The sequence below is a fragment of the Xenopus laevis genome, chromosome 6L (genome assembly GCF_017654675.1).
Source record: "Xenopus laevis strain J_2021 chromosome 6L, Xenopus_laevis_v10.1, whole genome shotgun sequence".
NCBI lineage: Eukaryota > Metazoa > Chordata > Amphibia > Anura > Pipidae > Xenopus > Xenopus laevis.
Genome location: NC_054381.1, coordinates 118,669,969 through 118,686,547, shown reverse-complemented (window position 1 = coordinate 118,686,547; position 16,579 = coordinate 118,669,969). Strand labels below are relative to the sequence as shown.

The 16,579-nt window shown below is 39.1% G+C and overlaps 1 protein-coding gene across 1 annotated transcript in view; it reads left to right on the top strand.

Annotated features, from left to right (window-relative positions):
* Window positions 1–325: 325 nt before the first annotated feature.
* The window catches only part of dsc3.L (desmocollin 3 L homeolog), a 33,078-nt gene continuing 16,824 nt past the window's right edge, over window positions 326–16,579 (top strand). The window contains exons 1-6 of the mRNA XM_018267957.2: window positions 326–901; window positions 6,439–6,523; window positions 8,026–8,225; window positions 9,942–10,058; window positions 12,008–12,163; window positions 15,424–15,568. Of these exons, the coding sequence (XP_018123446.1) occupies window positions 839–901; window positions 6,439–6,523; window positions 8,026–8,225; window positions 9,942–10,058; window positions 12,008–12,163; window positions 15,424–15,568 (766 nt within the window). The 5' untranslated portion in view covers window positions 326–838. The remainder of the gene's footprint in view (window positions 902–6,438; window positions 6,524–8,025; window positions 8,226–9,941; window positions 10,059–12,007; window positions 12,164–15,423; window positions 15,569–16,579) is intronic.

The following is a 16,579-nucleotide window of genomic DNA, read 5'->3' as shown; positions in this document are numbered from 1 at the left end:
TTGGGCATCTGGTCTGGTGCATTGTGTGAAGTATACTCTCCCCAATCACTCACTTGTGTGACATAACAGAAAATCCCTATTATCTTGGTGGAAGGGAAAAGCATGCAGCTCTCCCCCTCTCCTCCCCCACAAGGCTGATGTATAGACATTGTGAGAAAACTTCCTTTGCTTAGAGCCGGGATTCCCAAACTGTCAGGTTACCACCCCTACCCGCCCCCTTAAATAGAAAAGAAGTGCAACGAATTTGAAAGCCATTGCACATATACTGTGTCCAATATCCCTGTGGGAACTTTAGCAGGGCCCCATGTTTTCACTTGGGTTCATTTATTAGCTATGAACATGTCACCTCAGCAGAGTGAGCGCACACTATAATGACACAGATTTACAGCTGACAAATGGCGGGACAACTTTGGACCCTGCCTGTTCCAATCACAATAAACCGAGAGCAGAACCATGAACCGCGCCTGTCCATGTCTCTCTCTCTCTAGGAGCTGTGAGAATTCATAATAAAGACATTGATGTCTGTGAGAGAAGTATCCGCCTCCGCCCCACCTTCCTGCTGCTACATGGGAGGGGACAGGTGCAGAGTGAAATGAGGGAAGCAAGGAAGCCAGGCTTGTGTTACTGGTGTAGCATCAGGAGCTGTGCCCATTGCTGGCAGCCATTCCAACAGGAAAGACAGGCAGAGCAGCCAGGGCTGGGGCAGGGATACAGTGGAACTAGTTTGGAGTAGGAACCACCAGTTCACACGCTAAGAGACCCGCACCTCCTGCCTTGCTCCCGTGCACTGCCTTTGTCTTGTGATCAGCTGGGACTCAGCCTGGGGGTCTCACTCATCATGGGGCTGACACTGACATCCACAGGGACTTCCCTTCTCACCTTCTGCCTATTTCTCACCCTGGTAAGTGATCTCTAATCTTTATACTCTCGCCTGGCACCAATGAGGGTCGCAGCTACTTGTAGAGCCCTAAGTATGACAGCTTTATTTCTGTCCTATTTTAGTTCTTAAATAGTGCACACAATATTGGCTTGATTGGAATGCTGGGAACTGTAGTCCAGCTGGAAGGCTGTATATCCCAGATCTCTTAATGCTTTCCTTGAGCCAGGAAATTGCACTGCTCACATATAGTAATGTATCTGTGTGTGTCTGTCCCAGCCAGAACCATCTATTTATTATTCCCAATTCCTCTGAGCTAAGTGACAAAGTGTATTGAGGAGTTTCTGGGGAAAAAGTTCAAGCCTACAGCCTGCTGGTTAATCAGACTTATTGCAGGGATCTCTGATAATCCTCATTATCTCTAATACTTTGTATCTCCAATAATTGTAATATTTGAATTTCTGTCTTCAGTTCTATTAACAGGAGTTTCTATCTTCTCCTCCTATTCACAGCTGACTAGTTTGGATAAATGGTTGCTCTGGCATGCTGTAAAACTGGTTACAGTTCCATATAATACAGAGGGTCTTCAGCATAGTTTCTTATTCTCATTAGTTTGGGGTCCATATATACTGGGTTCAAGGTGGAAGATTCAATTCTGATTTAATAATAATTGTGATTTAATAATGTGAATTGCATTAAAGTGACTTTTAGGTGCTGATTTATAAAAAATCGTGTTGGTATTTTTGTTTTTTCGAGAAAAAAAAATAATGCAGTAAAAACACGAGTACGAATATACTTGAGAATATTCTTTGTAACCTCGAATAGTCGCCATTTATTAAAGAATACATTCACGAAAAGTCACCAGAAAACAAGTAAAAAGCTGCCGAGGTTGTATAGAAGGACCTTGTTTATTAGAGCATTCAAAATTTTCCACCTCGTTGAAAATGAATGGGACAATGAGATTCTCACTGGAATGCGACTTTTCTGTGAGAAAACCCATGCAGGAATATTTTGTCGCGTTTTTTTTTCTTAATCTAGCTTCATGAATAAAAAGTCACACGAGTTTTGTCACCATTTGTTTTCCTCATGGGTGTTTTTTTTTTTCCATGAACTCGGATTTTGACAAATCTGCCCATATGTATAATAGACAGTGATATTTTGAGACAATTTGCAGTTGACCTTCATTTTCTATATTTTTTGTGTGTGCTTTGGAACTACTTAGCTTTTTGTTTGGTGACACTACCATTTGGAATTTTAGCAGCTATTTGGTTGCTAGGGTCCAGTTTACCCAAGCAACCAAGGTTTAATTGAGATCCTATTCTGGATGATGAATGTGGATAGAAAGAAGCAATATAATAACAATACAACGGTAGCCTCACAGAGCAATAGTATTTTTTATTGCCAGGGTCAGTGACTCCCGTTTGAAAGCTGGAAATAGGTAGAAGAAGGTGGCGAATGATTATAATAAATGACCAACTGAAAAGTTGCTAACATTCTAACTTATAACTTAAAGGTGAACTTCTCCTTTTAAAGTGTAGCATGGTGAGCAATAGTCGACAAACATTTGTTTGCTAATTTACTATAACCACAGGCATAGGATCTGTTATCCAGAATACTTGGGCTTTTATGGATTTGTAATTTAGATCTCCATACCTTAAACCTGTTAAATATCTTTTAACATTAAATAAACCCTATAGGATTGTTTTGCCACCAATATGGATTCAGGCATCTTCAAGGAGAATGCATGAGGGGGATAGAAAATAGTTTCTACCAGATGCTTTGCCATTATCTATAATCATTATTTTCCCAAACCCCTTTTCAGGAAAACTGTAAGACAATAAGTATAATGATGTTGTATAAACTACTGATATTTTCATGTGATCTTAAAATATTTTATTAACAATATGCAATATCTGGAATGCTTGCAACCTGGGGTGGTTTTTTTCCCCCCAGATAAGGCATCTTTCCATAATTTGGATCACCATACCTTAAGGCTACTAAGAAATATTTACAGTAAAAATTAAAAAAAAATTTTTTTGCCACCAATATGGATTAATGGAGCTTAGATACCATTATTATTAGTTTAAAAGGAACTGTTTTATTATTACAGAGAAATAACAAATCAGCAAATAAACATTTCAAATCTGAGCATGTGCAGTGCCACTGGTATGCTCTAACAAGCTCCAAATTGGAGAGCATGATCATGAACATTACTGTTCTAGAGCTGCTAATGCTCTGGGCTACCATACTCTGTTTTTAGTTTGTAGCTCTCCTTTAAGTCAGTGGATGGGTGTTCTAGGACCAGACAGCCTTGTGTGGTGCCTTTCTGAACGTCTGCCCCAGCCCATTCAACTTTCACAGCCAATGAAAAAGATTGGTTGAAATAATCCAGGAGCACTGTGCCATCATACTTTAGTCACTTACCAACTGAAGTCTGAAAGGAATATTGTGTACCTGGGAGTATTTGTTTGCATAAAGGACACCTTTCATACAGTAAAAAGATTGTTTCCCTCTCCATTGCTAATAGAGTCTGCTCTCCAGATGGGGGAAACACTAGTATCTTTCAAGAAAACTGCCCACTGAAGTTTTGTGCCCCCTTCACTGGCACAAATCCTATCTCATACACATGCTGATAATGTGCAAGTTGGGGCACTCTCTCATTATATGCATGCTTGTGCACATCTCCTCAGCAACAGCCTAAATCCTTTGCAATCCCTCAAATTTTCATTATGCTCAATGGTCAGAAGTATCTGGGTTCCTCTTCCAAAATTGTGTGTCTTTGGAACACTCACTGCTCAGTGGCAGACTGTCCTTGAAGCAACATCTGCCCTTTCCATGAGCGAATAGCTGAATTCACCCTCAGAACATCACTGTGCACATCTATGAGCATCGGCTAAAGTGGTGTAAAGGTTGCACTTTATCATCTGGTAGTCCAACAGAAATGTTTGGTGGATTCGAGCAGAATACTACCGTCCTCAATGTGTAAAATCAACTGAAAAGATTTTTCATAGTTTGGGCTTCACCTGAACCCTTCTGAACACCTGTGCCATGAATTGGAACTACAATTAATGCCCTTGGTTTTGGACAGGCAGGTATTTGGCTTTAATGCCAAATAAAGTCTTTAGAAAACATGTATTTGCACAAGAGCAGATACAGATTTTGATTTATTTAAAGCTCCTTAAAAGCTTCGTAAATAAATCTTAACAACCAGATCATCCAGTTTTGTTTTTGGCACCTGAATTAAATGGGTGTTCAGATGTGCAGCTCTGAAACATGTTTAATCATTGAACCATATTTGGTTGCCAAAAACACAACTGGCGGGTAACACCTAAATGGTCACATGGGCATATTTTAATGGCTGTGGTTTTTTCAGGGAGCAGATGCCACAAAACGTGGCCTCCCATAACTGCTAGTTGCACTCAATTGTACCAACAGCTGGGTGTTACCCCAGTACTCTTCCTTCTATGGATACCGTATATCCTACTGGCCCAACTGTTGTACAAAATATATTACTCATACTTATTCATCTGAAATGGAAGTGGCTGCCAGCCGAGAATGGCATTTTGATTGTTGTTACAGTACTTGTTATTATTATTATTATAAGGGCCAATGATAAATAATATAACACAAAAGATAAACTTGCTATTATTTATATGAACTACACTCCCAGTATGAATTTTTTTTTTTTTTTTTAAATTCTACAATGCATTTTAGGTGCCTTTTGCACCTGTTCATTTGTTGTGAAAGGCCGCAAGTGGATAATGGGAAATAAAACACTAGAACCCAGAATTCCAGTACAATAATTTGACATATTTGAATTTAGCAGTTAATTTTAAACATTCTGAAACCAGAATCATATACAGTATGATGTGTATTAATTTGGAGATGGAATAGTCCTGGTATAAAACTATTGAAACTTTTTTCCTTTTTGGTATATGCAGATGATTTTTAGTTGGGGTATTATAATAATTTTTGAAAGTGAAAATGTAGAATTTTAGTGACTTATTCATTGTGTGACAACTATATAGGTATGAGGCACCAGGCCTCATAATATAAAAAGCAGATCTAGAGCTCTGCAACGTTTGGGGGCAGATTTATCAAAGTGTAAGATTAGAGCTCACCACAGAAAAACGCCCACTCCCATCCACTTTCTATTAATTTTTAGTGGATTTTTAGAAGTGTATTTATCAAATTGTGAACCCACTGATAAATATGATTCTAATAAACCCATAGGAATGAATAGAAAGTGGGTGAGTTGTTGTATTGAACTCTAAGGGGCATATTTATCAAGGGTCGAATTTCGAATTGAAAAAAAGTCGAAGGTTTTTTTTTTTTTGGCTGAATTTGAATCCTAGTAATAGTGCATTTGATCGAGTTTGATTCAACGTTTTTCCCAAAAAACCTCTGATTTTTCAAAGTCCTCCAATTGACTCCAAGTAGGTCCCCATAGGTTAAAACAGATATTTGGCAGGTTTTAGATGGCGAATGAATAAAAAGATACCGTACATGATAAATTTCGGTATTTGAATTTTCATATTCGAATTGAATTTAGACTATTGCCTAGTCGAAGTACACAACAAATAGCTTGAACTTCACCTCGCCCTTTGATAAATCTGCCCCTAATTGTTTGATTAATCTGCCCCCACATGTTGCAGAGCTCTAGATCTGCTTTTTATTGGTAAAAATGTATCTTTCAAGGTGGCCATTCACGCACCGATATACAAAACTTTTGAACGATATTGGGTGCATGTATGGTGAGAGAAGAAGCGGCCGATATCAACTAATGCCGTAGTCTAGACGATCGGACAGGAAGGAACATATTTATCGGCCCAAAAAAATATTGAATGTCAGCAAAAGATGAATGCTGAATCTTCAGATAGAGGTAGAATTCTATTGTTTATTCCTGCATATCAGATGATGCAGCTCTTAATGGGGTTGTTCAAATTCCAAGACTTTTTTCAGTTCAATTGGTTTCAGCTAGTTTACCAGAAACAAAAGACTTTTTACAATTAATTTTTTATTTTCTATTTGTGACTGTTTTTCTTATTTTGAAATGGAAAGCTTAATTTTTCACATTTTATCTTTTTAAAGCAGTTTGGGGGGGATCTGTAACTTTTCTAAATTGATACATTTCTTCTCTTTGGTTCCTGTTGAGCAGAATCCCAGTCCCTGAGTTTCATTACAGGCTGCTGTTATAATTGATACAATAGTTGCTAATATTCTACAGATGCTGCTGAGAAATGTATCGACGAATGTAAAAAACTGTAACAGTTCAGAATCTGCACCTGGATTACTGACTGCCGGACAGAAACATTCAACTTTAATTTTGGGGAAACAGTAAAAAATAAAAGATGGAAATACACTGAAAAAAGTATTTCTGGTGAACAATCTGAAAACAACTGAACAGAAACATTTTCTGGAAGGGTAACAAGTAACCCCTTTAAATCAAATATGATATAACGCCTCTTCACTAGGGCATGGTGACATTTGCTTCAGTGTTCATGTAGCAAAATGTTTCATACCAAAATTGAATACATTTATATTTTTATTTTTTTTTATAGCCAGTTGCTGTGTTTACAGACACCTGTGAGAAAGTGAAACTGCATGTACCTTCTGTAATCTATTCTGGACATCTGATCGGCAAAGGTGAGAAGAGACTGCTTTTTATTATTGGCTTGCTTATTTGAGCAGTGAATCTTGGGTTTTGCAGGTACCAGGATTTAAGGTAGCCATACACAGAGAGATCCACTCGATTGTCAATGTCGCCAAATTAATAGATCTCTCCCCGATATGCCTTGAAGTGTCCGATATCAGGCTGAACCTATCAAGGGCCCAACAATCGGATCATAATGAAAGTTTTTATACGGGCGGTCGGATCACAGGACCACATCAATGAACATATGTGGTCTGCGATCCGATTGGATATTTACCCCTGCCCGATCAACATCTGGCTGACTCTTGCCCAGATATCGACCGTCTGAGGACCCATACATGGGCCAATTAGTTGGCGACTTGGTCTGTCGGCAGCTTTTATCAGCCCGTGTATGGCCATCTTTAGGCTAATGGTACACAATACCATTTACACACCAGTGGAGAAAAGCTGATATGTTGCCTTCTTGTCTGTGAATTTGTGTTTGCTACCAGGCATAGGATCAGCCCGTTGGCACACACGCAGGGCAGATTTTGTATCGTAGCACATGAGGGCCATGCTACATGGATCTCAGCCTCTGGAGAAACGCAGGTTGAAAAAATACTGCTCCATCTCGCTTTTCAGCGGCCAAATCCACTGTGTCTGCCTGCATCCCAGCAGAGATAATGATTCTGGGTCCAGGCAGTGCAGCAGGGCTGCAGATTCTTGGCCTGCAGAGAAACACATCTGTATTATGTGGCCCTAGCATCAGTGTTTCTGTGACTAAATCAGCTATGTGTGTGTTCTGATTCGTCTCTGTCAGCGCACACACTCCAGTAGAAAAACTGCCATTAGCTTTAAAATCTGTATTTACTGAGATTTACAGGTGTGAAAAGGTGACCCTTAAAGGAATCCTACACACAATTTGAATCCGATTGATCCGACAATGGGGCCAAATGATCCTGTTTTCCAGTTAGTATCTTATTGGGCCCATTCAGATACTAATCGGAGTTCATTTTCAAGCAGTCCAGCTATTGCTTAATAAGATCTGTTAATCTTACTTTCGTAATGCTTATTACACAAAACATTATTAAAAATACATATAAAATGGAGATTTATACTTTATGTTGGTTTGACAGAAAATGCAAGAGAAATAGGATTGTTTTGTTTGCTGAACACAAGGCAGATAATGGAGGTGCACTTCTGCATGTAGATGTAAAACAAGACACTAGTGTGTTGTTATGCTATTCCTAATTGGAGGTCAACATTTTAGTTGTAATGATAAGTGACACTCATTAAATACTTCACCTTTAACCTTGGGCCTAGACCCTTCATTTTTTTTTTTGTATGATACCTGTTTTTTCCAGAATTGATTTAATTTGTCTACTTAAGGTATATTCTACTCAAGGCATATAAGTAGTATACACTGTAAATATAAATAACATTATGGACCATGGGCCTTGCCACTTATAATGATATCATGTCAAGCTAAACATCTTCTGTTTTTTTTCCCTTTTAGTAAATCTTCGGCATTGTTTGAATTCAGATACATTTATCGTTCAGTCAAGTAATCCTGATTACTTCATTTTGGAAAATGGGTCGATTTATGCAGAAAAACGTATTTCATTGGCTGGCAAAACGTGGTTTACAATTCGACTCGTGGACACCGTGACTTCGAATGAGAAAAAAATTAGAGTTAAACTGATCACCAAAGCAAAGGTAAACCTCGCCAAAGGAGTGAGTCTTCAAGTGGCCAGCTTTACTGGAATGACCAAAACCACAATGGCAGTGTTTTGACAGCACTGATAAGCCACTGTATAAACAAACCACTCCTTTCCCTCTAGGACAGGGGTCCCCAACCTTTTTAACCCGTGAGCCACATTCAAATGTAAAAAGAGTTGGGGAGCAACAAAAGCATGAAAAAGTCCCTTGGGGTGCCAAATAATGGCTATGATTGGCTATTTGGTAGCCCTATGTGGACTGGCAGCCTACAAGAGGCTCTACCTTGGGACTATAATTAGTTTTTATACAATTAAAACTTAATTTCAAGCTTGAAATTCAAAAATAAGCCCCTTCTTTGAGGACCCTGAGAGCAACATACAAGGGGTTGGAGAGCAACATGTTGCTCACGAGCTACTGGTTGGGGATCACTGCTCTAGGAGATAAGAGCAGCTTGTTATACAGGGGCTTCTTAGTTGACTGCAAATTTGTTTTACCTTCTTTGTAGGAACTGGAAGCAGAATGTGTACGTTTTCAGGGCTTGCCCTGTTAAGTGCAAGAATTAAACACATAGACACTTTGTCTATTGTTTTACTTAGAAAGTATGTCCAGCGCAAGCCCTATTCATTGAACTAGGGGGTATACTGCCAGTTTAATTCTGCTATGCCATTAGCACAGTGGTTGAGATATGAAATATGAGATATGGAAGCAAGGCAAAGGAAACACAGTAGAATATTCATTTGTTCAAGACATCGCTAAAAGCAATTTTAGAGCTCAAGAGTTACATAGTTAAATCGGGTTGAAAAAAGACAACGTCCATCAAGTTCAATCCCTCCAAATGAAAACTCAGCATCCATAAACACACCCACCCTACTTTCACATAAATTATATATACCCATACCAATACTAACTATAGAGTTTAGTATCACAATAGCTTTTGATATTATGTCTGTCCAAAAAATCATCCAAGTCACTCTTAAAGGCATTAACTGAATCAGCCATCACAACATCACCCGGCAGTGCATTCCACAACCTCACTGTCCTGACTGTGAAGAACCCCCTACGTTGCTTCAAATGAAAGTTGCTACAATATTTACCTTGTACAGTATCACAATAAACTGGGGCTTCAGCTACTCTGCTGTTTGGCTTTTCCTGCTGTGACATAGCCTCCTCTTAGCAAGTTTTTATTTGCACCCACCACACCCTTCTTAAATTGCTCAGGATGTAAAAAAATGGGTGGAGCCCAGCAGGACTTGCATGCCTAGACATATATACATGAGTATGAGAAATAATTTAAAATAAAAAACAGTATTTGCCATCACTGTCAAGACATGCTTAGGGCTATTTTTAGTGTAAAAGTGCTAACAGAGTTGCTTGCCAGGCAATTATCTAAATGTAGGCACTTTTGCAGGCAAGAGTTGCCTAACAGTCGAATGTGTAGGGGCTTTAAAACGATTCTCACTGAGGACAAGGCAGGGCAATCTTAAGGATTTTTTTTTTTTAGGAAGAAAAACATGGTGAGGTTACTGTTTGGACCAAAGCTCTAATGCAACAAGGGAACATAAGCTTTGTAAAATACATTCACAAAACTGGATGTGAGTGATACTTATGCTTCAACAATAGGTCAAACTTTTAATCGCTGCTGCTATCTCTACATCAGACATCACTTTTTTTATACTTCAATTACAATGGGGTATTTCTGAATTTTTTTTTCAGACTGCTAAAACAAGATATGCAAGAGAGGTACTGAGACGTTCCAAACGGAGATGGGCCCCTCTACCATTTTCTATCATGGAAGGCTATATTGGACCATTCCCATGTTTTGTACAACAGGTAATATTCCGAAAATCGAGAACTCTTTCCAAAAGAGAGCAATGTGATCAATGTGTGCTCTAATAATTCTTTTTTAGGAATCACTTTCCCTGACAAAATGTTTACCATTATTACTCAAGAATTCAAAAGACGTTGCAATAATAACCAGGGAAGCTTTCAAAGGTTTACCCATCTTACTCTTGTTCTTAGGCCACGGTCATCTGCTTTATTTGCCCTGGTTACTACAGTTATTGAAAATCTTCCAAAATCCCGGGAGTGTTTAGATAATTGCTGTACTGTAATGTACATTCTTTGATATGGCGAGCCACTCGCTTCCCTTAAAGGGATACTGTCATGGGAAATTTTTTTTCCCCAAAATGCATCAGTTAATAGTGCTGCTCCAGCAGAATTCTGCAATGAAATTAATTTCTCAAAAGAGCCAACAGATTTTTTTTATATTTAATTTTGAAATATGACATGGGGCTATACATATTGTCCGTTTCCCAGCTGCCCCCAGTCATTTGACTTGTGCTCTGATAAACTTCAGTCGCTCTTTACTGCTGCACTGCAAGTTGAAGTCATATCACCCCCTCCCTTTCCCCCAAGCAGCCTAACAACAGACAGAAGGTAACCAGATAGCAGCTCCCTATCACAAGATAAAGGCTGCCTGTAGATCTAAGGATGGTGGCACACGTAGCTTTCTGGGGAGATTAGTCGCTCAGCGATAAATCTTCTCTTCTTCGGGCGACCAATCAACACGAAATGCCTTCCCGTCGGCTAGAATGTGATGGCACTCGGTTAGCTTTGCTTTCTGAAGTCGCCCGAAGGAATTGCCTTACGAAGGAAACTTCAGGCGATTATTTGGGCAGGGCAAAGCTCCAAAAGAAAAATGTATGCCCTGTCATTTCCTTGTGAACTATTGCTTCTCCCAGACTTTGTATACATTTGTCCAAGGCAGCTTAAGATGGGCATAAATTTGACTGATATGTTGATGTCAAACTGAATATCACATCCCTTCTGTTGCTAGTTTGCAGCTGATTGAATTCCTTAATTAAAGAGCAATAGTATTGGCTAATTCCAGCAGGGGTTTTGAGGTATTTTTGGGCATGTAGGGACAGATTTATCAAAGTTTATTCAGGGAATGAAACAAGATTCCAGTCATTTTAGATTTGAGGGAACTGCGTCAAATGATCGATCAAATGTATAGGCCAGTTTTTTTTTTTAAATAAATTGGTATTTATTATCGTCCCAAGCTAACAATGAGAAATGATATAAACAAAAACATTTTTAGGTGATGTTTTCATGTGAAATGTGACATTTTAGTAACAATTTTACTAAATATTTTAGTAAAATTCCTTTTGTGTACAGATTCCTTTAAATGGGTTGTTCACCTAAACACTTTTTTCAGTTCAATTGTTTTCAGATTGTTCACCAGAAATAGACAGTTTTTCTGTAATCTAAGTTTAAAGCTTAATGTTCGTGTCTCTGGTGTTTGAGTCCGGCAGCTCAATTATTCAGGTGCAGACTCTAAACTGTTACAATTCTGCAACATTTAGTTGATACATTTCTCAGCAGCATCTCTGAAGTATTAGCAACTATTGTATCAATTCTATCCGCTGCCTGTAATGAAATCCAGGGATTCTTCTCAGCAGGTAAGAGAAAAGTATCAAGTAAATGTATCAGTTTAAGAACAGATTACAGGGTTGGGGGTCCCTCCTCTCTCAGAGCTGCTTTAGAAGGGGACAATGACACTTTACACTTCAATATTAGAAAAACTGTCACACATAGAAAATAGAAAGTAATTGGAAAACGTCTTTATTTCTGGTGAACTATCTGAAACCAACTGAACTTAAAAATGTGTTGGAAGGTGAACAACCCTTCAATTTTCAATGCATTTTTCTTCAATTTGTATGTACTTATATGGACTATATATTCGAATGCTTGCATTTATATTTTATATAATTTTGTAGATCCAGTCTGACACACAGGAGAACTATACTGTCAAATACTCCATATCCGGACCTGGAGTAAATGAAGAACCAGTTGGCTTGTTCTACGTTGAGCCCCAAACTGGAAATATATTTTATACCAGACAAATTGATCGTGAGAGGTATCCAGTTTTTAGAGTAAGTTGTTGTCTTGTGTGTAACTACGACATATTACATGTCATATATAAAGGGACGGGGATTCAGTTTTTTTTAAAATAGAATAAACCCCCCCCCACCAGGCATGGACTGGCAATCTGTGGGTTTGCGCAAATGCCCGATGGGCTGCTTGCTTTAAAATGTAAATAGAACGCTCACCTAAAAATGCTAATTAGGTAAATCTTTAATATGTAAATGAGTCACTAACTTTAGAAATGTAAATGAGCTGTTGCATGAGGCAGCCTAGTCTCTTCAAGTATTCCATACTTTGGCCCTGTGACACACATGGTAATAAAAGTCCTCTTATTTGCCAGGGTGCATGGTCTAGCTGGGGGCACACAAAGGAAAATTTAGTAAAAGTATAGGGCCACTAATCCATCTGATAGAATAGTTGTGATAGAATCTAGGGTGAGATATTTGTTGTAAGGGCCAGTTCCAGCACATAGGGTGTATAATATTGCTGGGGATTATATGGTAATGGACTCTTAAAATATCTTTTAATAAACACTAGTTCCAGTTAACAGAGCCAGAACTAGGGATAGGCAGAAGAGGCACCTGCCAAGGGAGCAACTCTGTGGGGGCACTGGGCAGATACCTGTTCAAGATTCTTTTTCCTACCCCTAGCCCAGATTCGCTCCCCTCTGCAGGTATCTCCTACCCCCTCTGTCACTCGCTCTTCTGTCCCTCCCTCCCCTGTCCTTCCCTCTTCATCTGTCCCTCCTTCCCTCCCCTGTCTTCCCTCCCCTGTCCGTCTCTCCTTCCCTCCCCTGTCCGTCTCTCCTTCCCTCCCCTGTCCGTCCTTCCCTCCCCATGAACATGAAGAAAACAATAGCCAAACCTACAATATAAATTGAAAATGCAGTGCTTTACCTACCTGCCACAGAGTGGGGAAACAGTGTTTCAGGTGCACAAACCTTTCTTTTGAGGGCACCAGTTTTATACTGTTAAGGTGTGTGGCTCCTGTGTGTTTTTTTTTTTTTTTTTTTTAATTGTACATTTGATGCCCTACAAGGCATATTGGGAGCTTTCGCACCACAGCAACTTTTTGCAAAATTGTGGGCAGGAACCATCCCTTTAAGGTAATGTTGGACAGCACCAGCTGTCAAGACTGCCCTTAATCAATCATTTTTTGAATTAGGTAAAATACTGAACAAGAGATTTGGGCAAATACTGCACCGATTTTAAATCTTAATTTGCATATTCTGATTAGAGATAAACAAAGGAAAGCATCGTCTGTGAACAAGAAAATGTTGCATTCAGTTGTACAGAGCTTTAAAGTCTGCTAAAAACCAAATAATTTAGCATAAAATATAATCAGAAAAAAATTGCTGATATTTGGTCTGGATTTGCTGCATCCAGGGCTGGAACTAGGGGTAGGCAGAAGACGCAATGATAGGGAGGCGCTGGGCAGGTACTTGATAATGGGATTTTCTGCCTACTCTGTGTTCTCTCCCCTCTGTCGCCCTTCCCTCCCTCCTGTCCTCCCCTCTGCCGGTCTCCTCTCAGTGCACCCACATGTTGGGGGGAGCGTGGTGGCTGTACAATACAATGGAATTCGTTTCTACACTGCAATCCAATTGTATTGTACATAATATCTTATTTATATAAACTATAGTAGTGTTTCAAAAGCAAACACATCAGTTTTACCAGTTCAGGGCAACCGTACATTATATTTTAAATACTTAAAACACTTTGTGTTTGTGTTAATGTTCCATTAACACCTTTCAAAACCCCCTGCCCATAACATTTGCATATCCTTTATCTCCAATATATGGTGCTTAACACTGGTTTCCATTGATTGGGTGGGGAGTGAGGAGAAACTTTTCAGTTTCTGGTTTGCTCAAGGTGTCTTTATCATATTTACATTGCCTGGGTCCCGATTAACATGCACACTCCTGTTGTTCACTTCCTATGTGACGTCAACCACCGTCACACAACTTTCCCAATTCAGGTTACATCATCGGCAACAGCTTAAGTCAGTCTATTGTCTATTAGAAATTTTTATTGCTGCTTCAAGAGCCACAAACGTCCCCCAGCTAATTCAAAGTCAGCCAGCACCCCTCTCATTTCCCACATTAGCACCCATGACAGACAGCCGTAAATCAATGGGCTGAAGTAAATCCTGCTTCCCACACCCCTCCTCACTCCAACCTAAATAGTGGCCAGATAAAGACCTAAGAAAACTTTACAACAGGAGCAAGCATGCAAAGCTCTTTATAGTGGATGGTACCCAATCACCATATTTGGCAATGTTCTATAGAACTAGAAAACAATTCATCATCAATTATCATCATCACTTATTTATATAGCACAGACAAGATACGCAGTGCTAATTCAAACAATGAGGTTGCTGCAGGACACACTGATTAATAGAAGGGCTCAGAAGGCATTGTGTTAATAAAAACTCCTACTGTTATTGTGCCTTTAAGTTATCTTTGAAATGTGTTTATCTTTAATACTAAGGGGCTGATTCACTAAGGGTCGAATATCGAGGGTTAATTAACCCTCGATATTCGACTAGGAATTAAAATCCTTCGACTTCGAATATCGAAGTCGAAGGATTTAGCGCAAATACTGCGATCGTACGATCGAAGGATTATTCCTTCGATCGAACGATTAAATCCTTTGAATTGAACGATTCGAAGGATTTTAATCCAACGATCGAAGGAATATCCTTTGATCAAAAAAACTTATGAAAGCCTATGGGGACCTCCCCCATAGGCTAACATTGACTTCAGTAGCTTTTAGCTGCCGAAGTAGGGGGTCGAAGTTTTTTTTAAAGAGACAGTACTTCCACTATCGAACGGTCGAATAGTCGAACGATTTTTAGTTTGAATCCTTCGATTCGAAGTCGTAGTCGAAGTAGCCCATTCGATGGTCGAAGTAGCCCAAAAAATACTTTGAAATTCGAAGTTTTTTTACTTCGAATCCTTCACTCGAATTTAGTGAATCGGCCCCTTACTGTTTTGCTAATATTTTACAAATATATTATAATATTTATCATGCCAATATTTTACAGATATTCTATTATATTTATCATGGTATTGGAATTTATATAACTATCTTAACCATATAGTTCACTTTGAAATAACTCTAGAGCTATAGTTGTATGGACAGCAACTTGAAATAGCGAGCACCATTAATCCCGATTAGAATAATGAACTCGTCTGCATTTTTGGTTTATTGTGTCCATTTGTTCTGTTCAGTTTGTTTATGATTTCTCTTTTGTCCTTAATTTCCAGTTAACTGGCTTTGCAAAAACTGTGGATGGCTATTCCCCAGAAGCTCCTTTAAATATAGTAATCAAAGTTGAAGACAGCAATGATAATCCACCCATATTTGTAGAAGAAGCATTTTGTATTGAAGTTCCTGAACACACAAAACAAGGTTAGTACTTTTTGATATACTGATTAGCAGGAAATGTGGTTATTTGGTGTGGCGTCACATTTGTATCAAAATAGTCATCAATGTCTTTGCATTGTACTAGGTGTATATTTTTTATGTTTGTATATTTGTTTTACTTTTCTAGAACAATCTAGCTTGGGCTGTGAGGGGCACATAATTGCTGTTTTAGAAACCGAGCAGTCCAGCTTGCACATTTATATTGGAAGAAAAGAAACCATTGGGGTATAATTATCAAAGAGTGAAGTTAGAGATCACCACAGTTCACTAGAATGAAATTCTGCCACTCTCTATTCATTTCTATGGGATTTTTAAAGGCATATTTATCAAAGGGTGAACTTTCACCCATTGATAAATGCTCTTTTAAAAATCCCATAGAAATGAATGGAGAGTGGCAGAATTTCATTCTAGTGAACTGTGGTGATCTCTAACTTCACTCTTTGCTAAATATTCCCCCAAGAGTTTGTTCTCTAAGATATATGCTCATAGACAGTGCTTTGAATTCGGCTAGGGTCAGCCGGGGCAGAAATCAGCCGATTTCAGCCCCTCACCGCTAGCAGAGTCCTCTTCTCTTGTGTCGGCTCTAGCAAGAACACACACGGATTTTGTGATGAAGAACCTTCTTTGATTTTGCATTTTAAGCCAAAATCCGCCACGTGTGTTAGCACCGGAACCAACACAATGCTTTCAGACATGAATAGAGAAGACCATTTTGCTAGCGGTGAGGGGCTGAAATCAACCTATGGATTTCTGCCCTGTCTGGCCCTAGCGTTAGTGTCTTCCTTTTATTATGATCCCATCTTTGGCCAGGGGGCCAAGTATTTGAACCAACCTGTGGAGAGAAAGATCTGTATGTTTGGCAACTTCACCAAGTACAAGGATTATTTCAAAAATAGCCAGCTAAAAGTTTAGATACAAGTTGCTTGTCTTTTCAAGTTTAAGCAGTTCTTGCAGTCCTAAGTGGGTCACATGCCTCAAACAGCAGAAAATGGCTGC